Source organism: Larus michahellis, chromosome 3, assembly GCF_964199755.1.
Source record: "Larus michahellis chromosome 3, bLarMic1.1, whole genome shotgun sequence".
In the NCBI taxonomy this organism is placed as follows: Eukaryota; Metazoa; Chordata; class Aves; order Charadriiformes; family Laridae; genus Larus; species Larus michahellis.
The window spans coordinates 111139653-111167373 of NC_133898.1; the positions used below are offsets into that span (position 1 = coordinate 111139653).

A 27721-nucleotide genomic window follows, 5' to 3' on the forward strand; every position below is an offset into this window, starting at 1 on the left:
TGTAATCCTTCTTGATACTCCTCAGACTGTTTCACTCATCCCCAAGTGAAAGCACAGCAGTGGATAATACTCAGCGGACAGTACAAGTGTTGGTAGCATTGGTGGCATCCCTGATATGAGCCCCCGGTGAGCAGCACACCTCTCTAGAGAGTGTCAGGTCAGCAAACGGGTGCCTCCGTACCTCTCAGAAGAGAGTTGCCTACTACTGTCACCCATCACCTTTTCTTAGTTGCACTGGTTGTTATAGGGGGAGCAGCTCGGGCTGCCTTACTCAGCTCCAGCATCTCTCCTGGTGACTAGTCTTTCCTCTTCAGTCTACAGAGCGGTGAAGCAGTTCTGCAAGGGCACCTCAGGCTTTGGAGGAAGTCTCTTCCTCTTGGCTGGTCCTTGCCATCACAAGCTTCCATTCTTCTGCATTACTGGCCCCACTCCCTTCTCTGTGTGTCACTGTGGGAGTTCTTGGTTGTTTGGTTGTGGGCTGTGGGTCCACTGCAGACTGTGCTTGGAACCAGCTGTCTATCTCCTTCTCAGCCCCACTGATGCTACGCAGCCTTCCTCATCCCTTCCTGCAGCTCACCCACCTGCTGCAGGCGGTCCTTCACCCAGGCCCACCTTTTGCAGGCAGGTCTGCACCTATCCCTGCCCCAGGAGGGAGGTCTAGGCAATGACCATTTTCTTACTTCAGGTACTGTAGAAACTGAAAATGAGAAATTGCTCGTAACGTGCATGTAAAGTAATTTAAGAACAATTATCAAACTCTTGGGATAGCCTCTCTGCTTTTAATACTCTTTTGGTGCACAGATCACTTACACTGAAATATGTATAGGGGTTATATACACAGAGGAATGCTTTTCCAACCCATGCTTACGTAATGAAGATGCGGGGGGGGGGAGTGTCTTAACCACTACAATTCCTTTGCCAATAAAACACTTAAATACCAATGAAAGGAGATGAGCAACATCCACTTTTCAGAAAGGTAAGTGACTTGATTAACTGGTGAAAGGAAACTCATTAATTAATTTTTAGCTTGCAGTCCAATGCTTAAGCAGCATGTGTTGGCTGTGGTGCTTTTTGGACGTCAGTATGACATATTCCCCACAAAAAGTTATGGATTTAAAAAATAAATTAATCATAGCTTCTTAACAGTGCTTTAAACCTGAATTCTTCATCTTTTCAATTACACATTAAAATCATAAATGAAAACAAGATGCAGCTTGATTTGGAATCAAGACATTGCAACTGTTATTAAACATCCTCAATTTAAAATTACTTTTGGTTTCCTTGGTATTTCAATTTACCTGTCTCCATCCCGAATACGCCTAAACTGTGTGCTTAACAGACACATCAAAGTTGGCCCCAGTCGGCTCCCTGGAACTAAGTCTTCTACCATCAGAGCAGGAAATAGGTCTATGTTCAGTGGGGAACCATACAACCTGTAAAGAGAAAAACATAAATATTTAACATCAAATATTTTACATTTAGAAAATAAGCAGTATGTGGTAAAAATAAGGGCAAGAGATGTGAACAAATGACAGTAAAAACGACCGTGATTGTGCTATGTCTTTTGTCTACAACCTGTGGGTGTATACGCCATAAATGCAGGTTGTATCTGAGAGTAACATCACAGGGGTCTGCAAGTCTACCACACAATTTCCTTTCTCCTAGTAGCTTTCTTCTGAATTTGTAGAACCATTTATTTTTCCAGCCCCTCTGTACACTTTTTCTTTTACTGTAGCTGAGACTAATTCTCAGTCTTTGATTTTGTGTAGATAAGCTAGGAGTGGCAGGAAGCTAAAGACTAATTTTCAAACACTGATGCTCTAAAGAAGAGCAGATTACTGGTAGCGAAGGATGTCCACATGAAAATACAGTGAACAATATTCCCGATTTTTTTACTGTACAGAATGGATGGAACCGAACATGTAAATACTTGCATGAGACTGACATTAAATAAGACCTTACATTGAAATAACATTCATATTTAACAGCATTTATAAAACCCAGATACTTCAAATTAATACTTTAATGAACGCATACAGTATATATTAGCTTCTTATTGTTCACAGAGATATGGAAGTGGAGAAATTGTCTGCATGTGGGAATTTCCCACGTCTGTTTCCTGGTACAGATGGAAGTTTCTTTAAAAAATTCCTTTAGCCTTTTCTTAACAAATATTTTCTTCTAGATAAGACATTTAACTACTAATTTTGCATGCACATTTAGAAAATGGATTGTTTTTCTTCCTCTCAGGCTCACCTGCTAAGTTTCTCCCTGATTTCAGGATTCTTAATTTCATTTTTCAGATCTTCAAAAGTCTGAGCTGAAGAAAGATTACAGTAAACTCTAAAATCATGGTAGGGAGGAATTCCATGATCTCTGCCTCTCTGAATATTCATAGCTGCCAGATCTAAAGCCACAGTACGTGCCATGGAGAAGAGTCTTTCTGTTAATTCTGTATTGAGTAATTGTGATGGGACACGCATCTTACCAGCAACACCAAACAATCCCCTTAGTAGTGGATCAATGCCTCCTTCATTTACAATCCGAAATGGAGAGAAGAATGCCTTATGAAGAGGTAGATGGCCTTGTGGAATAGGTTCAAAGTTCTCATCCAGTCGATACAGAAAAGGATTAATGAGTGTGTGACCAAACCTAAAAGCGGCAGTTGCAAACTCATTAGTTATGCCAGAATTAACACTGGGATCATAACCCTTATATTCGCCAAGCATCTTCATGCCTACCTCTCCAAAGATCTTAGGTAGCCAGTGGCTAAATGTTATGTGTTGCATTTCTGCACCAACAATTTTGCGTGTTTCATGATATATTGTGTCACCATCCCAGTGTGGATTGAGTTGCAGTAGCTCTGTGGCAATTCTGTTGTGTTCTCTAAACCACAACGTGTGGATGCTGGTAAGGCCCAGCTGTTCGTTAGAACGCTGATCACCAGCTAAAAAGCAGGGAATTGGGCTCTCATTTTCATCTCTCATACATTCTGTCGGTGGGCCAGTAGCAAATGGAAGAAGGGGCTTGCCAGATCTCTGTACGATGCCCTGTCTCAGAAGGCCCCTTTGACTTGCCAGGTCTCTGATTTCTAGTGCTTCATGGTCTGAACTGCCATACACATTGGATGCATCGATGTATGAAGTCAGCTGGTTGATCTGTTCTCGTGGGTACACAGAATTCATCAGGAGAGATGTCATGCCGCTTCCACAAACCGGACTGGAGCGTACAAAAAACATACAGCGTGCACCATTTCGAACTCTGGGGTCATTAGGTGGTATCATGATGGAAAAGCATGGAGGATCATTTGTACAAACTGAACTGCAATGCTGACCATCCGAAAACCTGGCCTCACTTAGGGCAGCCACGGTGAGGTCAAGGTCGTGGTCAAGAAACTGACCCCACTGCATGAGCATGTGAGTGTACTGGTCATCGGGAGTTATTGTTTCTGTTCCAATCAGAGTAGTTGAAACCAAGCGAGGCATTGGGAGTGCATAGCCATTAGAGAGCCTCCTGGGTTCAATTCCCCGAGGCAAATTAAATCCATTTTCGTAAACTGACTTTAACAGACGTTCGAAGGCTGTCAGAGAAGCGCCCCACATGGGATGCTGAAGATTGTTGCATGTTCCATCATGTGTCCTGTACTTCTGGTGGAAACACATATCTGAGCAGTTGTTCACTCGTCGATGGGCTGTGCAGCCTGAGAGATTCGCTATCAGATTCAAGTACTGTGGGGATACAAGGTCATTATAGTGATAACCTGAAACCAGAAGAGAGACAGAGAGAAAGTCAAAGACTTCATAGACTTATGGTCCGCACAGACTATGAATTTATTTGCAATTTTATTTTATTATATTGCATTTTCCACCAGATTAAATATCCCTATTGTTTAAAAAGAATAATAATAATCACATACACACATATTTTAGAGCATTAGATCATTTAAGCAACCGCCACTATTATGTCAGGAGGGAACTTTGTAAAATGCCCATTCAAGTACAACTTTCAAAATGTTTACAAAAGAAGCTCATTTCTTATTTGGTCACTTAAGAAAGCAGAGATATTTTCAGAAATAAAAGTCTCATATTGAGAAAAATGGGAAGTTTTCCCCCGTGTCACTAAAAGCATTTAAAAAACTACCAGTAACATTTACATGGATTTCAAGACTTTATCTTTTGAGACTTGATAATTCACTGAACATTACTATTGTAATGCTTTATTACAGCATTTTTGCTTTATTTTGCTTTATTACAGCAAAAGTTGCATAATTTTAGAAAAAAAAATCATCAAAAACCACTAAAGAAAATCACAGGTAATATAGCTAAACAGAGGAGCGATCTCTAGGACAAGTGGTGTGGAGTAACTCACATTCACATTACCCAGAACTAGTTTCTAAAGCAAACTGGTGCTTGTGTAACACTTGGCACAGGTTTCCTCTGCAATCCACACCATTCACCTCTGGGACTACAACACACTTATCGCTTTCCTGCCTTTTTTTCTCAGTTCATAGAAAAATAATATATACAAAATATATACTGTAATTCATTAGAATTATGTTTTTATAACTTCAAACTAAGGTGATGTGTTGCATGATCTCTGCTGTGGTATGATGGCATGTGGAAGGACTGAAGACTTTAAGGCCTCTTAACACAGTGTTGGGTGACCGCAAATAGCGGAACAGTCAGGCTGTGCCTCGTCCCTGCTGCCTACCAGGAGTCATTCTAACAGTGATTTTTTCTTTGAAACATTTGGTCTTCATTTCAGGAAAAAAAGTCATTAATTTGTGTAGCTGTAGCTACACTATCAACTTGCATAGACCAACAGAAATGTGTCTGTAGAGTGAAATTTTTGATGTCGAGAAAGACATCCCTACTGTATCCATTGTGCAACAGCAGCAGGTTTCCTTCAGAAAAGCTTTACTTTGTTCTGCTGGACTGAATGTGACCCTGGACGACATTTTTCACATAATTTGAAAAGAATCCACACTGTTCAAGACCACACCACAACTCACACCAAAGCACAGCAAGTGGGGACAACTGGGAGATTCACTTTAAATGGGTCATGCTGATCCAAAGCACAGGCACGCCTGGAGCGATTAAGGGATATATAGTGTGGATGAGAGAGGTTCCAGGATCCAGGAGAGAGCCCAAGAGGTAGAATATTTGGCATGTAGATGTACTTTTAGCCAACTAGGAACCATCATACACCACCACGATTCCTGATGTGGAAAGCTTGCAGTTAGGAGTAAAACCGAACAAGCGAAATAAAAGCAGAAGGAAAAAAGGAAATGAGTGAATGTACGGTGGTACTGTGTTCCCACCACAGGCCCACAAGGTTACCACCATGATGGTAATCAATCAAGAATATGAACTAAATGCAGTTTTGCAAGAGGTCAGGAAATGTCCTGAGCTCGGTCACAGCGTGCCTGCAAAGACACTGACCTTCATCTACATTCAACACATAAATGCGTGCTAGACACACTGCTGCGCTCTGCTAATTTCTACAGTGCAGGGCAATTTCAAACAGACCACCTAAAGCCCCTCTTTGTCTTTGCCTTGAGAGGGACTGGATTGCTCATAGCTGCTCATCTGGGACAGGACCTGTGCTCAGTCAGGGGATCCATGTTTTCTCAGCCTCAGGCTGCGTGTACCCCGAGTGGTTTACAAGTCAAAGCAAGGCAGAGACCAAGTGCTTGCATTACACAAAACTAACCTGTTCTTGCAGACATACATAAATTATTTTATGGAATACTCCAGACTAGGAAAAAGAAAAATAAACCACAGAGCAAAACCAGTAAGTGCCGCTGGGTAATGCAGCAAAATACACTCTTTGAGGATATTATTGATAACATATTATAATATGCTGGCTACTAGGGCAGTTTAATTCTAAAACTACACCCAGAAAACATATCTTCTTTATAACAACACTCCTTTTAAAGTGACCTTCATTCACGCTGGAGTTCTTTCCTTATGATCGTTACTCACGCAGTCTACATAAACATGCGTCTGCTGTGGTTATCCTGGTTGCCAGCCACATCTCTGAAATCAACTTGACTACAAGCTTTGGGTGGAATGACCTTCATTACCAATTTAAAATAAAATTTTCAGCTTCTTCGTTTAGAAGTTCAAATTGGAGGCAATGTCTCATCTATGGATTAGATTCAATGGCTTTCTGAGCAGAGTGGAGGCTGCCATAAATGCCAGTCTCACACCCTTAATTACCCCTTGCATTGTAGACGCTAATTCTGGCTCTGCTTTCTAAACGGATGGGTGCTGAGCATTAAGTTGTCTAACTCAATTCACATAACATTAGCTATAACTTTTTCAAACTGCAAGGAAGATGTTTCATAGAGGCATAGAAATATAGATTAGAAGGGACATCCTACTCACACCAAGCTCCTGCTTGAAGCAAGGCTGTTTCCAGCACTGGATCCCTGTCTAGAGGGCTCGAAAACCTCCAAAGACGGAGTCTGCTCCGCCTTTCTGGATAAGCCGTTCCAGTGCTGCACTGGCCTCCTGGTGAGAAAGTGTTTCCTAACATCCAATCTGAACCTTCCAAGCAGCAATTTGTGGCCATTCCCCTTGTTATACAGTCTGACACTGCAGAGGAGAATTTGGCTCCATAGTCTTTCCTTAGGATATTCCAAGATTTTACATAAAAAAAAGTCTCTAAATGGGAAATTGTCAGGTTTCTCAACTGTTCCCAATGCAAAAGTGCTAAATAACACCTTTCATTGGGCTCTGCATTTTGAAATAAACCCAAATAAGGACAAATATGAGTATTAAAATCTGAGCATTAGGCTATTTAAATGAAAACAGATTTATTTTACTATTCAAGTTTTCCTAAAAGCCAGGTTTCTATGGATTTTGTAGGGCTGAGAAGCAATCTCTGGTTGTGAACAGAATTTCCAGTTTCACAGAAAGTTGCCTGATTTTGTGTTCATTAATTTGTATTTGTATGCTTTAATGCCAATTTTTGGTAAACTTTAAGTGATTGAATTTCACTATTACAAATCCTAGTGAAAAGTAGTCAAGCAATTCTCACACATCAGATTTCATATATTCCTAGTGTTCCATATGCTTGCATATGCATCTAATCAGAGAACCACATTAAATCAGGTTACTCTTATAAACACAAGCCTTCAAAGAATTTTGAGTAAGTTTTTGTGGTAAAGTATTCATCACAAATTATTTACTCAGCTCTAATAATGAGTAACAAGCTTCTTTTACTAGCAAATGTTACAGTACTCCAAAAGCTTGCAGTCTTTGGTCTTATAAATACTTGCCTAGTTCACAGTCAGAGTTAAATTTTTCGGAAGTTACAATAAATACTCAATTATAAAAATCAAAAAGAATATAATAAGTAAAAATATTTCCTCTAGATTTTCAGTGTAGCTTTTGGCTATGTCTCAAGTCTCAAAAGCTCTCCTAAAACTATCATTATTTCCAAATGCTTCAGTCCCATGTCTCAAGCCTATCCACACACGTATCTACACACATTAGTTATATATGCTCCAGCTGGACTTTGTGAATTTGAACTTGGACTCCAATAACTAAACCTCTCATTTTTCTGCTCTTTATAAAAAGCAGCAAAAAATGTATTTCTCATTACATCAGATCAGTGTTAAAGGAAACAATTAGCTTAGTTTGATATGCACTTAAAGAATGAGAGGCAAATAATTCTTTGAATACTATTGTGGTACATGCAGAAACCATGGTTTGTAAAGTATACAAATCCTTCTTGTTATATCATCTTTTCTCCTTGCCAAGGCACGCTGACACTAAATGGCTGTACTTAAAGAAACATGGACAAAATACTGATCGTTTTTAATACATAACAGAAAAGTTTGTACTGCTATGAAACAATGGTCTTAATGAATTAACATACAGGAAATTAACAAACAGAATGCATTATGCACTTCCATTATACCAAATTTGACCAGTAGAAGAATCTGAATGTTAATTTTTCCCTAATATGTCAATGTGAGGAAAAATAAAAAACACTCTACTCTGAGAGCTCAAACAGAGTTACACCCCACTGTAGCATGTGCAAACCAAGGACTGAACTGGGCAAATATATATTTGGAAAAGTTTTTCAAAGTCACATACTCCACTGATTTCAATGTAATGGTTCTGCAGTTGGGACCCAGACTCAGAAAATAAATGTCTCTTGAAGTATAATGACTTAAGAAGGCAAATACACTTCAACACAGAAAAATAAGGAAATAGTACTGACTTGTTCCATTCAGGTCAACCATTAGACCATCTTGTACATGATCTTGAATAAGCTGTAATGTCCTTTCAAATATTTCCCCAGCTCTTGCTTGCTCAACAGTGTATGGATCCCTTGGGTATCGAAATAAGGCTAGCAAATCATTTGGAGAACGAGGACGACTGACAGATAATTTGAAAAACAATAGTAAGCGTACACAGGAGTTGCAAAATAACAATAGTACATAAATCATGTAAATGTTCAGCAACATGATTAGTACATACCTTGGTTACTCATCTCAATATGGAAGGCAAACAAAAAAATTAATAAAATAATAAAACATTAAAGATTTAGTAGCAATTAAACATTTAATAGCCTTTTAATACACATTATCTCAGCAGAAAAACTGCTGCAGTAAATAAAGATCTCAACACGAGTGTTTAAACAATAGGAAACCTTACATGTTAAATTGCCAGTATTCCCAGAACTAACCAGATGCTAATGTCATTTAAATAATAAAATGGTTTCTTGTTTAAGAAACGTTCCATTATTTCTAGTACACACAAAAATTAATTTTGACTTCTCAATAAAAAAAAAAAAAGGGGGATACCTGTCAAACAGATGTGTACGTGTTGAATTTATTGCTCTGTCAACAGTCGCAATTGCTTCCACAATTGATGTTTGTACAAAAGGATCTCCATTTCGGCTGACATTAGGAACTACAGAAAGCGGAATTCACATGTTATTGCAAAAATGGCCACCCACAAAAAGATACTTCTATAAAACAGAGTCTAGACACGACATCATTTATTTCAGTTGTACAAAGTAAACCCCTGTTCTTTAAGCATTAGCTAGTCCAAATATAAAATCCTTAGCCATTTTGGAATTCTATCAAAGCATGTTACAGTAGAGCAAAATTCATTTAAAACGGAAGCTAATGTAAGTTTAAGAGTCAGATTGCTTATAATTCTAAAAAAAAAAAAAAAAAAAAGTGAAGAAAAATGCATGCAGCGTTTAACTGTCCATTAATTAGTCCTCCAATTTCAAGTAAAAATGACCAAAGAAAAAAAGAATTATTATTAAGGGTTTTTTTCTGGTGTGGTGTACTATCAACTTTCAGGTGTTGATATCAAAAGCCTGACCTATAGTCACTGAAATCAATGCAAGTATTCCCTTTGATTTCAAGTAGTACTGAATTAGTAATGAATTCAATGTAAGAATTTAAAGAGTTTACATGACTGTGTTACAACAAGTGGAAAATACTGACAAACTTAATTTGCCTTTTAGAATTTATGCATCACAAATTTGAAGAGATGTCACAAGAAAATGAACAAAACACAAAAAAAACCCCAAAATTAAAAAGAAAACACAGAATTTTATATATTCCCAAATAGCTACAGTAAATTTACATTGCTCCTCTCCTGAACATAGTCTAGTAAGCAACACACGTTGATTTTAAAGGGCCACAAATATTTTACTTACTTTGCTCATTACTTTGTTTTCTACTTTAAAATTATTTCGCTTTTTAATGCTACTTTAAAAATCACATGCTTAAAAGCTATTTAACGACTGCATAATACTGGAAACTCACTAATGCATAGGCCCATTCATCTGCCTTTTTATGCAGCACCCAGTTGCAGCTGGATGTTTGTACAACGTATCTAAGACTAATAACCTTCCTTTCAGCCTAAACCAAGAACTACCAGATCCAGGGGCAACAACTAACAATTTCCAGAGTGTGTTTAGATTGGAAAAGTCACACAGGAAGAAGGGCAAAGTAGGCAAAAAAGTCCAAAGCAAATAGACTGGAATAAAACCAGCAGATGTACAAAATCAGCTGACATAAAACCCGTTGTGTTTGCAAGCTTTTCATGACTTTTTTTTTTTTTTCTTTTCTAGGCAATATTTCATTATTCCTTCATAACTGGCAGCTTAGGCTGTGTCTGTATAAGTTTCAGAATCTAGAGCTGGGTAATCAAACTTAATTATCTATACTGTCAAATAAAACAGTCCCTGGCACACTCTACAGCTGTAGCTGAAGCCCCTTTCTCTGCCCTGAGGCTGCTGACAATGCATTCCCCCCAGCATTCAAAACCGGGCGACCCTTTCTACAGTGCCTGATTGGTAACAGTCCCTGATCCAATCTAATTACTAACTGCCCTCCTTGCTTGGCAGCTTCATTTTCAAAGCAACCATACAGGAACATTATCACATAAGCTACTTATTTTAAGGAGAAATATCATTTACAGGTTTGCTACCCTCATTTCAGTTGTTTTGGAGAGTGCCTGTGTGCCACGCAGTTAATACTGCAACACAGTATTATATTTTTTTAAAGAAAAAAAAAACACAACTTTTTTTCTATGCATCTCCAGAGTAACTGAGATAACTGATTTTTATAGACTTTCTTCTGTAAACTTCGTGTATGTGGATGAAACCTTATCATCAAATGATTCCCAGTCCTGAAATTTTTCTCTCAGAAATCATCTTTACAGATTGAAGAAATATTATTTTTGATAGAGGAGGGGATAGATTGATAGTCTATTAAAAGCAACTTAAGCCAGGGAACAGAAGAGTTTTGTTGATAACCATGTGATTGGTGTCATGGTAACCGATGCATTAAAAAAAATCACTGATATATATGTACGAATTTAGTAAACAAAATACAGAACCTTAGACATAACACAGGGAAACAATATCCAATATGTTAAAGAAGTCACTGCTCAATGCTCATTTTCCAATGATACAAAAATATTGTGTCATATTTTATACTGAAAGACAAAAAAACCCCAAACAATTTCCTTAATATTTTCCATCAAAATGAGTCTGAAAAATGAGCAGTTTTACTCAATAAGTGAGAAAGGCATTTGGGTCAATCTGTGTAACAAAGTTATTCTTTAGCCTTGCTTTATTACCAATTATTTTGTATTAATAATTGATAACTATTATTTGCCACTACTACTTCCAAATAATTGGAATAAGCTCAAATATTCTCCTTTCCTTTCTGTTTCCTCCTTGAGCTTCCTAAGATCATTATGACTTTCCTGAATTCTTTCCCAATGGTTGCAGCCTAATTTTTAAGCAAGCGCCGTAAGTGCCTGTTTAAAGATGCCACAGAACTTTTTGTCAAATTACCCCTAGAGATTAGACTGTGTATTCAACCAGCAAATTCTAATAGGTCTAGATAATATCTCAAGAGGAAAGTAGTATGACTAACTGGAGCCCAAAGCATTCTTTGTTTTGAAGCTTAACTCCTAGAGACATTTTGGCTGACATATTCCCATCTTACTCACATCTGTGCAGACAGTTGCCTGAATTAAATGAAGAAAGAGAAAAAAGAGAGGATTATGGGAGAAAAAGAAAAACAAGAGAAAGAAGTTAACATTTGATTAACTTTTTTTGCCTCTTATAAATTAAGCAATTAGAATAAAACTAATAATCTAACTCATACCTCTTAATCATACACCTTACCATTAACACTAAGCACCATACTAACAGAGGAGTATCCTATGGTATTCCGGGCAACACATTCATATCGACCTTCATCAGCTGTTCCAACATCGCGAATGGTAAGAAATCCCTCCAGACTAACATGAAATTTTCCACTCTCAGTTACCTGTACTCCATCCTGCAGCAAAGCACAATGTTTAGTTATTCTAAACACTATTTTCAAACTTGAATTTTTGTCTTCTTTTCCTCTTTTATTTTTATATTTTATTTTGTACATTTTACATTTCTATTTTGTATGCCAAGATAATAGTGAAATATGTTTAGAAAAACTTATATCAAAAACTCACATACTGTTATGTTGACAGGAGGACTTGAATGTACTTCTAAATTGTACAGTGTATTTATTTACTTTTATAGTAAAGTAAATATATATAGTAAATACTATGTATTTACTTTTAAAAGTACTCATTATTATAAATCAAAGTATTTTAATAGTTATAGGTGCTCACCACATAAAGTTTAAGACCCAAAAATAAGATAGCACCTCTTGAGAACATATATATTTGATTTTACTCAAAATTACCCAACTAAAAAAGATCTCAAGAGCTTTATATGTATCCATTCTTCACGTGCTATGCATCTAAAAGCTATTTAAGGTTCATTGAAGTACATTTTCTAATGCTCACTAATTGAAGAGAAGAAGATAATCCGAAAAACTGAAGAACAATATTAGCAACCACCGATAACTCTGCTAATAACTCTAACTAATAGTTTGATATAATAATTATAGCACCAAGGGAAATCAAAGCCACAGAGAGGTTACCAAGAAGTTACTGAAACACGTCCTGGTTGAAGTGTCAACCTAACAGTGACAAAGGGCTGAGCAATACAGTACTTTTTTATTGCTCTGCATCTATAATATCATTGAAAGTGTGAATATGAATGGAATATTCACACAGGAGTGTCACTAAAATACATAGGCATTTTAAGGCCTACAACATGAATTTTATCTGGCCTGTATAATGATTTGCATAACCATATATATTTTTTTTTATATATATAAAATTCAGGTTTGGTAACCATATACATGGTCTGTATTAAAGATTTGCTTATCGAACGTCAGGTAACATTTTCAGACACCAGAGCAAGCAATAATTTGACAATGTGCGTTTTAAATAGCTGGTCATGAAGACATGGAAAGCCACTGCCTTTCTGCAACAACTGAACAACTATCTAGTACCTTGTTCCATGTAATTACTGGCTCCGGCTCTCCTTGAGCACTGCATGGGATCTGCACATTTGTGCCAACCTCCACCGTCATGTCACTGGGAACGCTGTCAAATACAGGAGTCACTAAAAAAAACAAATAATACATTGACAAGGAATGAACACAACTTGTGCAAAAGATGATCTAAAAAGAGGTCAGCACTGTTTATTTTTTTCAGTTACCCAACATTTCTTAATCTATAACCCTGTTCTGTATGCAAGTTTTAGTTGCTTACGAGTTTGTCTTAGAAATAAAATTACTAATTCCTGATGTCTGCTTCAGGCTGATTTTTAAGTACTCTTAACTTCTAACAAAACAGGCTAGTAGTTGCCAAAAACACTGAAGCTCCATAAATTTAAAGCTCTGAAAAAAATTTCTGTGAATAGCTAAATCTGAACAAATTCACTGGAATGAATACCCCATCAACTTCTGTCAATTTTTTAAAGTTTTATCTTTTTAAATAGCAACAACACAGATTTCCGAGATGATAAAAAGCAAAAACTTTCCACAAATTCAACTGGATTTCCCCCAGCCTGACTTGCTGAGGAGCTTCACAGAGCTCCTACCCCCCCCGCCACCAATGAGCCCTAGGCTTTAAAACATCGAAAAATCACCTTCAATTTCAAGGGCACAAGGTACACAGTTACATAAACCCAGTGTGAAGAAAATTAATGCATTTTTAATCCTAATTTCCTTCAAATCCAGATTGCCATCCAGCACTCAGATGCCATCATAAGAAGCACATACAAGATTATAAAGACATTAAGAATTGTATTTCTGCTGTATTTTGAGGGGAGTGGGTGGGGGCTGCGCTGTTACAGAGAAGTATTTGGCCATGCAGCATACATTTATACTACCAACCAAATCTGGCCCTGGTGTTAAATTGTTTGTACGCAAACGGCTATCAAGAAACCATTTCAAATAAGGCATCCAGAGGCAGGCATCCACTGGGAGGTAAGAGAATCTGGCTCTGTGGATGTGAGCTGTGTTATGCCAGCAAACAGACCTGGACCGTTAATCTGTATTCATTAATACAGATTTCGCCACAGTGACCACTGACTAGACACTCCTCAGACGAACAACCCTTTTCTTAGAAGACCAAAAGAAAAATATTCTCTTCTAGCACAACTGAAAATAGCGTTGCAATGAATGTATGGAGAGCTCCAATTTCAGGCTGCACGTGCAGACTTCAGTCTTGTATTTCCTATCTCTTGATGACTGGATTTTGCGACCCGAGCTACACAAAAATCATTTTATTAAACTTTATGCAAGTTCAGCGAAGTTTAACACAGCTGGAAGGCTACAAAATTTTTTTAAAATTGAATTTGCTTTTATGAAATTTTAGTCAACAATTTTATGTAGGCGAAAAAGCCCTCAATTTCGACAAATCAATCTCCCAGTACTACTCTTTAAGAAAAATCAATGGATTTTTTTTCTGACAAACACCTAAGCTAAGGAAGACATTTGAGTCCCTTTCACTAAAATACTGTTTAAAATTAGGTCACTAACAAGAAATGCCTTGAATTAAGTGTTTAACCTCCTTGAATTTGGCTAAACACAAGAGTACTTTACTAAATTATAAACATAAATATGATTCTAATTAATCCTAGAAGTAGCTTACTTAAAATTTACTTGAAGAAAAGCAGAAGAAAAATGGACTGGTTTTGTTTTTTTCCTGTGTTAGCCTATTTTAAGTATAAGGAATGACTTTTCATCACGAAGGTCATTCTGCTGTTGTAAAATAAAGTGTTCTGTTTCTGGATATCAAAACATTATGTTAACACTGTTTAGTTAACGGCATAGAGTCTTATAAGAAACTGGTCTTTTCACAAAACAAAATATTTTCCCAAGCATAGGAACACTGTCATCCTCAAAGGAAACCTCCATTCTTTACAAAAAAGAGTAAATCAGGTAAGCCTCTTTCACAGAACACAGACTGTTCTAAAGGAATGATACTCAGTACAAATACTGATAAGTATCCATAAACATGATTTATTAAAACTCACCTGGAATCTAAAAGTAGCTATACTCAGAAATAATGATCAGAAATGTGAAAGGTTAGCAATACCCTCAACAGCAAGTTTTTCAAACAACAAAAAATATAGTCTCATTCTACCAAGCTTTCATCAAAAAAGGACAGGTTTAGTAAGTTTATGTAGTCTCCAAGTGACTTTGAACAAAGTCTATCGGGGCACATATTAGTTTTTATAAAGTGAGCGTGCGGGACATGCTCAATTTATAAAACTAATAATAAAACACCTTATAATTCAAAACCAGCAACACAGGAATCACGCAAAATGCAGCAAAAGTCCTGAAGAGAAACCCAGCACTATTCAAGCTCTGTTTCAAAAGGTTTTTTAATTTTAAACAAAAATAAACTACTTCATATTAACATTTTGTGCCATCAAAATAATTAATTCTCAATCTTACATTTTAGAAAAAAAAAAAAAAATCAAACACAGTACTACTGTGTATTCTAGTGTTAGCTTAAATCTTTTGGGTTTTTTTTTCAGCAGCTGCACATGAAGAACATACCTCTAGGCTGTACGGTCAGGTACACAACAATTCGTTGGGATCCGATAATATTGACAGCCTGGCATTCATACTGTCCCTGGTCATGCAGAGCAACCCTGGAAATCCTTAGGGTTCCAGAGGATAGAACTAAGTGCCTTCTGTCAACAGACAACTGGCCTCCTGAAACACAGAGCAACAGCATTTGCTATTTATAGCAGTGCAGAACAAAGTCCCTTTGTGTCAGAAAAAGGGAAATCCAGAAGATTTTAAATTTGATAAAAATTGGAAAAAATTACTCTCTTAAAAAAAAAGCTTGAAACCTTTACTTCTCAGAAGATAAACACGCAAAGGAAACAACACACACATATGTACATAATCATAATCCTGATCTCTTGTCTGTTTGTGGTAGAAATAAATATTTTCATTTAAGGAGCATGATAAAGCAACGAAATGAGAAGGCTTCATAAGAAGAACAGCAACAGCTATTACTGTTCATTTCGTATGACTGCCATGTGTGTAAGACACAATTCATCCCATCTGCCTAGGCCATCTAGAGAATCCACAGAAAAATACATACAGCCCTGAAAAAATGGAATATAATAAAAATTAAATAAAAGGCACATCACTGTCTGTACCCTATTCTTCCTTTCCGGACGTTTCATTTGATCGGAGCAATCTTGGTAGAGGGAGAAACAGGGATGTTATTAGCATCAAAATGATCAAGAGTTTGCTAGAAGTCTGCTTTATCTACCATAATTTAGAATTTCCTAAGACTTGTTTTGCCTGCTACAGCTATTTCATCTGATTCAACTGGAATCTTTACTTACTGATAAAACACCCACTACAGTATTTCTTCCCACTGGATTTGTCTTAATGCCTGTACTGCCACAACCTGATAAAACAGTTAGCAGGGTGCACCCCAGTGTTCCCGTCAATCCACATTAAGTGACAGAAATGCAGTTATACGGACGCCAGTTACAGGTTGGACTGTTCTGGTTCCTGAAGAGAGCACATCCCACCTAATTTCAGATCTCCAGTTAATGAGAGCCATCTCCATTTCTTCTGCAGTGAACTGGCAGTGCTAGGTATGGCCACGTGATTTGTCTCGTATTTCTTAGTTTATTATTAGAAATCTATCACGTAGACATATATTTTAGTGACTCTTTTTTACTGAATAATGAAAAATGCTTGGGTAGCTAGCTTCTGTGGGACACCTTGTCTTTTCTAGCTAAAGCAGAAAGAGACGAGCCCTATTTCCTTCAGAGACTGAAGCATCTAAAGAAATACATGCAATACCTTTCAATGCATGAATGACTTCAAAATGACAGCTACACTATTCTAGTAGTTTAAAAGTAAAAACGGAACACGCTTACCTCCTTTAGTCCAGGCAATAACAGGCTGGGGATAGCCTTGCGCTTCACAAGGGAAATCAACAGTTTGGCCTTCAATCACTGTTTTGTCTTGAGGAGTGACAGTAAACTGAGGTAGAGCTACAGAAGAGAAAATAAACTGGTTTAAAAATAAAAAAACAACTGGAAAATGCATGACTGCCTGAAATTACGTCCCATTTCCTATGTGACTTGAATAGCTCATATTGATGGGAAAAGAGATGCTAATGGGACTCTTTTATATTGTGACCGCTATAGGGCAGAGTCTTAGGGCAGCCACTTGGGCAACAGGAACATCTCCCTCACAACCTGGCCCTGGTGTCAGTGAAGGCCTCTGGGATCTACTGCCATAGATCCAAAATAAGAGGTACGGTAAGACTTGTAAGAATCAAACACAGTGTTCCCTGGATTAAAAATATACCTTCTTCTCTTCCCCTCAAAAAATCCTCAGCTAAATTGTGAAGAAAATGCAATGTAGCCAAAACCATCCTGAGGTGCCTGTTTTCTTCTTTACACAAAAAGGAAAGCAGTGAGTGCAGTACTGGCCAACTTCTGCAGTAACATCATGGCATTATCAGTGTGAGAAGTAATTTGTTCAGCTCTCAAAACACAATCATCCATTGATGAACAATAAATAAACAAACCACATGGACAAGTTGTTTTGTATAGCTTTAAAAACTGAATGCATTAACAAAGAATTTGCAACCTAGACTGCTTGCCAACTAGAGATCTTAACATGAGAATAGAAATAAACTTAAATTTAAAGGTTAATCAAAATGTTTTGCAAATAGAAGTTCCAGCATGAAAACTTTTGCAAAAAATATTATCCATACATATATATATATATATATAGAGGAGGTTTTTGATATATTGTTCTTGAAATACTTCATATTCATACTATTAACATACAATATGAAAATTATTGCGATCACAGTAAGTTATAGTACTTTGACTTTTGTTTGCACAAAAGCTGTGCTAATGCCTCAGCTGGCAGACTGATAGTTTCCATGAAACTCAGCAGAAAATGTTTCCACATCCACTGCAGTGCCTACAAAAGAAAGGCAGCAAAAAGGTGTATTTGCAACTCCATTTCTACTACTCCAGGCACAAATTCTAATCTCTAGGATTGCTGCCTGTTATAGAAAAAATTTAATCCTCCACAAATTTGACACCGTATGTTTACTCCTACAGGCAAACAAAACATAATAACAAATAAACATATCAAAACAATAGTGATTGATTTCTGAGAATAATCTATGAAACTTAACTTTCAGAGAATTAGTACATAATATCTTACTCTGACTGAAATGTATAGCATATTTCCTATAGGCTATGCTAGAATACTGTAATTGAAAGAAAAAACTCTAACGGTTTTAGTTTGGCTCTGACAATTAAGACAAAACCTCACAATGTAAAGTAATATACTCTTTTTAATATGTTTTACAGCACTTCACTCCTAGTTTAACGTTACTCACCTTGGACTATAATGTATGCAGTCGCATGGATATTATCTATGCTGTTAGTTGCAAAACAGGTATACTCCCCACTGTCCTCCTGCTTCACATTTTGTATGTAAAGCCCTCCTGAGGGAGTTATTGTGACACGAGGGTCACTTGGCAAAGGGGTTCTGTCGCCTTTGGTCCAGGTAATTCGCGGCTGAGGATGCCCGGTTGCGCTGCACTCCAAGGTAACACTCTCTCCAACTAGCACTTCGGTATTTTGTGGGTGAATCACAAAACTTGGCCGGGCTGTAAGAAAAAAGTGATACCTAAATATGACTTTTAGCTCACATAGCACTAATTTAGCTGAATATTGCAATAGTTTGGGGAATCTAGGGTTTTTTTAATAACTCTGTTCCAACATACTTCTAATCTTGGTGCAAACTATGTTTCGCTTTAATCTAGCTGCAGAAATTTATAAATACCAATAGATAAAAAAATAAAAGCTCATATAATTGCATTGATGTTTTTTCTTCACTCCCATTAAAACAATTTTCAAACATTTCATTCTCATTTGATGATCTTTACAAAGGTCTCTTCAGAGGCATAGACACTGAGAACCCAGGACAACAAACTGGCTAAAAATTGCCATAAATGCACAAAAAGACAGAACCGATTAAGCTACATTTTTGTAACTTTTCCCAACTATATGTGTGCTTTGTGGTGACATTTTAAATTTACCTGATGAGAGCATCAAAGCTAAATTTTCTCACAGCGAAGTTTGGAATTTAAAAACACTACAGTCCTGGACGGGAATTTAGTGCTTGCAAGCGTGAAGCACTGGCTAGACAGAGATTCAGGGTAAAAAGCTCCTGAGCAAGGATGGCTGCACAGGGTGTGCCAAAGCTTTCATGAGTGGCATCTTTGGAAGCCTGTGGTTTTCAGGTATACAGAGAGAACATTACTGCACTGAGCAACGTCGCAAGGCAACAGCATCTTTTCCTAACCCTTCTACAAACAGCATATACGACTGTCATCATAATTGCATAATGCAATTATGATATTAATTAACTGGCTGATTTTCATTTTTGTTCTGGGGATATTATAACTTCATGATCTAGTTCTTAAGTTGCCCAAGCATGAGAAATCTACATGTCAAGAACATACCAGAGCCAAACACCTTATATTTAGCAATCTATCAAAACAATTCTCTATCTGAATGCAAAATTCAGACTTGATGTTCTTTACCTGGTGACTCAAAGTATCTAAGAGTAACTTCCTGAGTTTTCACTTCTCCAGCCACATTTTTTGCCATGCACTGGTAAATGCCTTGGTCTGTTTCTTGAGTATTCTGAATCATTAATGTGCCATCATCTAACAAGTTTAGACGGGAATCTTCTTTCATGCTGAGCTCATTACTGCGAAGAAAAGAATCTGCTGGAGTTAAACCTTTAAATCACAAGCACAGAAAACTGCCAAATAATAAAACCCAAAATATATTACTCAAAATAACTTGGAGGGAAAAAAAAAAAGTTTTACTGTGTTAAGTAAAATAATAAAACTTTTAGTTTTCTCCTAAAAAGAAGAAGAGGACAAACAAAAAATGGACCAATTTTGCTTATGCAAGTATTACATCTTCAAAATGAAAAGCCAAAATACTTTTATGAGTAAAAGCTTACAGGGAAAAAAGTGAACAAAATACACATACCTGGTCTCATTTTCTTGTAAGGCTGCTCTAACTGGCGAATCAATTTAAAATGTTTCCGTTGGAAGTACATGGCTAAGTTCAACACTCAAGATTCTTTCTACTAGGAGAGGGGTCAGTTGCTATAAAACCATCTTTGTGCCAACCTCTGTCTAGATTGCTTGAGGAGCACTAATGATAATTTGTATGATTATAATTTCTACTGGCTTGAAATATAAATTGAGATCTTCGGACTATACCATGGATACGTTTCTGTGGTATTAACTTGCAACAGTTAGGGGTTTTTATAAAAGAACTGTTTCTCCCTCCATCCCTCACTGCATGACGAAGAAAGCACAGAGGAGGGATGAGATCTCACCCCCTATGTACAAAACCCAGCCTGCCTGCTGATCTGTTCAACACACCGCTCAACAGGTCAATGGCTTTTGACTGAAATCTTGCCATATCCAACTACCTTGCAAAGAGCTTTGCTCTCATTCATGCAGCCAGGAAACAAGCCAGAGTCAATAATCCCACACCCCAAGCTCAAATTTCTTCTTAAAACTCTTTCATATGTGTATTCTGAATACATGTTTTCTTTGTTTATTATAAAAAGTACACGAGCCAAAGAAAATTTTAATGAAATAATTATACCATCCATGTTCAAGGCTCTGCTCTTGACATACTCCATAATTGCTGTGCCCTTGCTGCACATGGGGTTCTCACTGACATCAGCACAAAGCTACAGAACGGGGACTCTACATTGTTCCATTTTACCAGCAACTAACAAACTAAAATGGTTCATTTGCTAATACAAAATGTGAGGGAATATATTTTCCACATCAGGTTCTCTATTTGTATAAGAGCATTATTAAGCCAAAGTCTGATTAATCTAGTGGTAAACTCGCAATTCATGTGTGTATCGTAAATTCACATCAGTTTAAAGGGGGGGAATGTGCTGCCACGTGGCTGGTCCAGCCGTGCTGTGCCCAGCGCTGCTGGAGGAGCCAGGCACCGGGCAGAGCTCCGGCAGCCCTCTGCAATGGGCTGGCCCTTGGGCTGCTGAGAGACACACATCCTTCACAGGCCCTTCCCTTCATCTCCTAAGCAGTGATGAGAAGCAATGGAGCAGAAGTTGCCCAGAGAGTTATGCCCCCTCCAGCCTTGGAGGCTTTTAAGACCCAACTGGATAAAGCAACCTGGTACGATCTGCTTTGAGCAGAAGGCTGCACTGGAGACCTCCTGAGATCCCCTCCAACCTGAGTTTCCCTACAACCCTGTGATGAAGCACTTGCCTGCCCTCCATGTACTGGTCTGAAGAGCCTGGAAATTGATATAACTCTCTTCTCCTGGACTGGAGCTACGCCTTGGAGGAAAGCTGCCCCCCAGGAGCTGGGGCTCAAGGAAAACCTTCTCTGAAGCCTAACTCTTATCCAGCTGGAGTCCTTTAAAAAAGTAGCTTTCACTCTGCCTCAAAATGTAGGCAAACACTAGCTAACCCACAAACCACACGTGCGAAACATCCATATTGTATTGCCTGGTACTTGTAAATGATTTCGTTTTAACAGGTGTGAGCAACTTTGCAGGTATAGCTACAGTCAAAAATCTTACAAATAGTATTATATTCCTAACTTAATCTTTTCTAAATTTATCAGCTCTTAAGTGTTTAGAATTACTAATGAAACAGATCTGGACCATTATTACTTCATATACTTCTTTTAATCATAATATGTTTCTGCTGTAACTATTCCATCTATTAGCATGTAATGTGTGTGGACACGCACCCAGAAATGTACACACACTCAAACATACTTACATCAGGTTTCTCTCTTCCTCTTTTAAACTTACTTGTTTCGAAGCCAGATAATTTCTGGTTTAGGATTGCCTTCAGCTCTGCAAGTGAAGTACACCGTATTCCCTGAGGTAACGTCCACATCCTGAGGCTCTGATGTAATTCTTGGCCTCTCTATATAAACAATAAAACGTATAAGGAACTCTTACTTGTTTTAAAACTACCAAAGAATGGTAAATAAAAAAATTTCCATACACCTTCTAGAAAACGATATTTCACAAATGTTTTAACTTAAAATATTTATACACTTAATCAGTATTAAACACACTTTTCCCTATGCAAAAGTGACTGTAGGCTTTCTGACTTCCTCCATTGTTCCTTAGGACCTTTTAGCAGACTGGAAATGGATTGTGCAAATTTGTATCAAGTTTTAAAGTAGCTGATTTATTTATTTGAACAGAGGTTCAATTTGCTTATGAAGGAAAAACTTTAAAGCAGCAAGCACAAGCGCCATTTAAAATAACTTCCTTTAGATAAGTATCAGCGCCTAACCTGCCTCCTACAGAATAATTTGTCCAGCTTGCTTCCTGCAGTTTACATATTCAGGCTCCTTAGATGTGCAGCGAGCTGGTAGGATGCCATGTGAATTATTCTTGCATCAAATCCCCTTTTTACTATTGTTTTCAATAAGCTTGTAGACACCTACGGTCATAATTCTCACGATCAAAAATTATATCCAATACGTAACCAAAAGGACAATTTACGTATTTTTATATCTTGTTCTCATCACTTGTCTGGGCAGGCAAATGCCCATGGCTTGATGCGAAATCTGTATTTTGATTTCAGAATAGAAGAGGTGCTGGGCTGAGCCCTGGGGTGCCCAGGGGGCCAAGCCTCTGCACCCCTAGGCTGAAGGAATACAGATGAACAAAAGAATTATTATAAAAGTGCTTATCCGTTAATCCTTCACTGACAGACGATTTTAGTGCCTGTGCAGGGCACTTCTTGTAAGTACAGCTGAGTAAAAAAGAAATCCAGTGGCCCGACTCCAATTCCAATAACGTCAACAAGAGTTTTAACAATAAGATCTGTGAAATCAAGAGCAATTCCGTACAGCTTCTTTCTTCCCTTTCCCTTGTGCAGAATAAAGGACACCAAACAATATTAATATAACACCAAAGACCCTAGCTGACAATCCTTTTATGACCAAACTGAAATACAACAAGGAAAAATAAACTCTTTCCAGACAATCACATTTAGTTCCTCAAGGAGAAATTTCAAACACAGCTCCATTTGTTTCATTAGAGATAGGCTGAGGGGTAAAAGCAAACAGTTCTGTCAGCAGCAGACAAAAACTGAGAAGCGGCACAGGGCGATTTCTGGAAATAATCAATATTGACCAGAGGTGGTCAGTGTTACCGAAGAGAACAGAACAACAAATTCTAACAAAAAATAAAAATACAGTTTAGGTACGTTTAAAACATTAAAGAAGCCATCAGGAAGTGGCAAACCCACCACAGTTAAGTTCTTCTGGTGTTATTGTGGCCACTGATCTTCCCTGGATCCTTCGTGGATACTCACAGGTCGCTGCTGCTTGAGCGTTACCCGACTCCGCGTACGTCTTCAGCAGCTCCGCCAGCCACAGGATTTCGCAGTCACAGTGAAGGGCGTTGGAATCCAAACGCCTGCACAAAACAAGCAGCAGCCACAGCGCCTGTTAGCTTATTTTGCTAGGATCAAAGCAGTTCTGCAATACCAGCAGCACCTTTATCTGTGAATGCAGACCACGGGCAATATGGAATACAGCTGACGGTCGCTTGTTTATATGCATTCTGGTAGTTTTTATTATAAAAATGCATATTATTTTTACTGCTAGGGTAGGAGTATGTTCAACATAGCAAGCACCTAAAAAAAAAATAATTTCTTTTTTAACTCCAGCACCCAGTGAATAAATCATGTTTTATTTAGATGTTATACAGACTTTGCTTAAATAAGGAACTTAAACCCTTCTCCCCACATTTTTTTCTGTTTAATACTTATTACTGTAGTAACTTCACAGCTACCCTGACATTTTTACAACTTCCCATTTTGCTGATCAGGCAACTGAGACAAAGACCCACAGTTTTATTTAAGCACTAAGCTCTTGTTGAGTTCAGTGGGTCAGTAATGTCGTAAAACACCTGCCTACTGCAGATAACGAGAACCTGTAAATTCTGTTGACTTTTTTTCTAGCAGTGAAGGGCCCTGTTACTACGTGGAGCACTGCACTTTCTGCTGTAGGGCTCTGTAGGAAAAAAAAACATTAAGTACAGAAATCTGTACCATTAAATATATCTATATATAGATTGGAAATAAAATTGCACTACAAAGCAAACCTCAGTTTGGTGTATCTTTGGGGGTAGTAAACTTTTTGATCATTTTGTCTTTCATATTTTTTTTAACCTCTTGTATAAATGCCCAGATACTATTTCTTCCCTGTTCTGCTACGAAAAACAGGCAAGAACAAGCGAAACTATTTTAAAAGTTACTGTACAAATGTCTCCCAGTATATCAGATGTTACTGGTAGAATTCAAGTCTGGAACATGAAAGTCATGATGTGACCTTTAGAGATAAGGTGTCCCAGGTAAGAGGATACCAGATCAGTCCTGCCCAGTGTCCTGTTCCACTAACAGCCACTATTACAATTCCCCTTTACCTAGGGATTATGTGAAGAAGCATCACTTTCTGTTTGCTTGAACTCCACAAGAATTTAAGGGAGGTATGAGTGAAGCAGCTACTACTGGAAGGTGCATACATCACAAAAATTTACTTCATTCTGCCTTTTACCCACAGTTAAAGGTATGGTTTTACAACTGTCCTAAACCAGCAGGATCACCTTCATGCTAAGTCTCTTGTGATCTCTTTCCTGGTGACTTGCTGCCCACCACACCCTCAGCAGTCCTCTCGGAAAGGGGGGTATGAATCCATGACTGCCTTTCTCGAAACAGCAGTCTTGTATCATTTAAAGAATGCTTATCCTAGATCAGTGGAGATCCAAAGCGAGAGATAAAAAAACTCTCTGAAAGTCACCTTACTATGGTTACTCTTACTGAGTTCAAGTTTTCAAATGCTACTGAGGGACTATGAAGCCTCTAATTTTCCAAGTTAATGGCATTTCAAGAAGAACTGTCTTCTAAAGTTCCTTTTGAAAGTAATACTTATATTCTTGAACCATTGAGCACCTTTTTACAACCCTGTTTTTATCATCAGATAAAGACAAATAAAACAATTAAAAGAAAATACCAAAATAATCAAATATTGAAAGACACCATAGAAGGATCATCCAGTAAGACATAGACAAGAGGGAGACCCCCTAACAAAATTAAAATAAAAAAAAAAAGAAGGATCCCTGTATACTATTTACTCTACAAAACAAGACTATATGATTACAAATAATTCCAATACAGGAAACAAACAAAAGGATTTAGTCAGTCACTAAAGACAGTAGGATATTAAGCAATGGTCTCAATCTATGTACATAAACAACTGGAGCACAGCTTAGGAAAAATTATTTAATATTTAAAACGATTACACAATGAAAGGCATTTGCGAGGAAGATAAATATCACAAGATGAGATGCAGTATAATTAGATTATTTAACCTTTCTTTAGTTCAATAATATTTCAGTTTACTTACAGTCTCTTCATAGATTCTAAGTGACTAAATGTTCCAGGAATCAAATGAGCTATTCTGTTGTTATGCAAAAATCTGTTAAAAAGCACAGAAATATGCATGTAATAATTCAAATTTTGATACTTACTCATTTTATTTACATTCTTCTGAAAGTCCCTTAACAGTAAGTAATTTTACAAAATCAAAAATAACTGAACATTTCTCAGCAATTCAGTGGCTGCTAGTTTTTAAGTGGCCTCCAAGGTGTATTTGGTGTGTCCATATGCAGAAAAAGAAGCCACAAAAAGACAAAGTAACCAAAAGGAAGGGAATTCATAAGCATTCAAATAAGAAACTTAAAAAAAAAAAAAAAAGAGAGAGAGAGAAAAGAGAAGTCATAATATAAATCATCATCTTCTTCATTCATAACATTTATTTTAGGCCAAACATTGATCACAGCTCTTTGGGAAATAGTTTTGCAATAGAAAAATATACCACAGGCAATGCTCACTTCTGCATTCCTCTAAGGTCAGCCTGACCAAAGTGTTCTTGGCGAAGACTATATAGTAGTTACAATAAAAAACTTTAGATTAAAAATAATCCATGGGAATGATAAAAATATTATTTTCCAGTTTCAAACATTTGATTTAATTCAAACAAAGAAGCAAGCTGACTTCTGAATCTTACCCCAAGAAAAACAAACTTACAGCCTTTCAAGTTTTGGAAGATGGGTAAAGGAATCAGGTTCCAACGTTTCTATTTGATTAAAGTGCAGATACCTGAAAATATGTTAAACAAAAAGAAAAACACTGAAACAGTGTTCTTAATGAAGCTGAAAGAAATAAAGCATTTGTTATTGTTTACACACTGACACATCTAAATGGTGATAGTGATGTAGTGGTTTAACTTCTGTTATCATCTGAAACCTAAGAAATACAAGACATGACAAACAAGAAGGGTTTGCAGACCACTATATAGTGTGTGTTTCTGTGTCTGTCTGCGTGTGCAAAATATATGTGCACATATGTGCAAAAAAACCTGTCTGAAAACCATTACTTTGGAGATACTATTTCAAACACTCTTTGCCAAGTCTAATTTTCATTAGTATGCATATTTGAATAAATACATATGGAAAAAATAAGGGGTTTTTGTTTTTTGGTTTTTTTTTTTTACAGGAAGATGTTGCAGAAATAGAAAATATTTATGGTTTCCAAGAGAATAACATCTTTAGTGGGCAGCTGTTTTCATTGCTATCACATTGAGTGAAAATTTCAAAAGATCCTGAGAAGTATCCTGCTCTAGCCCATGAATACTGGCGTTTAAAGCTATGAACGCTCTCAAAAGCTCAAAAGCCAGACAAATTCATAATATAAACCCAAGTTTGATTGAATTGCTTTTAGATTAAGGGATTCCCAGCAACTGGTGTACAATTAACCACCACAGCTGTGCCCTCTTTGATGCTGTTGATGCTTATGTGTGCTATTAATATTACACAGCAACAAATATTACACAGCTGTTAATCCTGTAAAACTGGAAAAGTCTAACATAGCAAGATAATTAATCAGGCTATTAATCTGACTGTGAAAAAGGATCATTCCAGTTTTGACTATGTTGTGGAGGTACTCCATACCTTAGACGAGATGAGAAAACAACAAGTAATTGATAAGACTCGCACAAGGAACTGTGAAAATTATTTATAGACTTTGGATCCTGATTACATTCAAGTGTATCCAAACCTCCTAAATTTTCCTATTTGACCTCCGACAAACTCAGGAACATCTGGAGAATGTGCACATCTAGGAATCACCGTGGACTGCAGAATGAAAATACCCATAATTTAAAAAGAAAATCTCAGACCCCAAAACCTCCTGAAAAAATCAGTCCTTCAGCATGAAAAGTAGAAGGGCACAGGTAGTCCCTTGTGCCCCTTGTGCTGGAACACCGCACGCGCTCTACTCCCTGACCTGAGCTGAATGGTCACCGCAGAGAGAGGGAAGAGGGAAGACGCAGCGATGAGTGTGGCGAGGGATTGCGGCGAGGCAGCCAGCCCCGAGCCTGGCAGTGTCCCAGACCCCCTGCCAGCAGCAGCGTGGCCAGAACGCGAGCCAGTGAGCGATGCCAGGGAGCAGTGAATGGGGACCACAGAAAAAGCCAATAAATCAGCACAGACGTGATCAGGCACATTGGAGTGTCAAGTCTGCTACTGCCAGTGCAACACGTGGCCACATAGTGCAGCAAGCAGAGAGTGTGGTCCTGTTTGCATAAAGAAACAAGAAGCGTGTAATCATGCTATGCCTGCCAGTCTTCATCTCCCTTTTGAAAATACA

General features: G+C 37.6%; 1 protein-coding gene across 2 annotated transcripts in view; it reads right to left on the reverse strand.

The window, feature by feature from the left end:
• Positions 1-27721, reverse strand: part of PXDN (peroxidasin) — a 92638-nt gene that overhangs the window by 22603 nt on the left and 42314 nt on the right. For both annotated transcript variants that reach the window (XM_074581727.1, XM_074581726.1), the window contains 14 exons: positions 26102-26173; positions 25419-25490; positions 23258-23427; positions 21799-21916; positions 19515-19684; positions 18303-18575; positions 16813-16929; positions 15461-15619; positions 12899-13011; positions 11680-11836; positions 8822-8930; positions 8236-8393; positions 2257-3760; positions 1299-1433 (listed from right to left, as the gene is read on the reverse strand). In XM_074581727.1, coding sequence (XP_074437828.1) covers positions 1299-1433; positions 2257-3760; positions 8236-8393; positions 8822-8930; positions 11680-11836; positions 12899-13011; positions 15461-15619; positions 16813-16929; positions 18303-18575; positions 19515-19684; positions 21799-21916; positions 23258-23427; positions 25419-25490; positions 26102-26173 — 3327 coding nt within the window. The remainder of the gene's footprint in view (positions 1-1298; positions 1434-2256; positions 3761-8235; positions 8394-8821; positions 8931-11679; positions 11837-12898; positions 13012-15460; positions 15620-16812; positions 16930-18302; positions 18576-19514; positions 19685-21798; positions 21917-23257; positions 23428-25418; positions 25491-26101; positions 26174-27721) is intronic.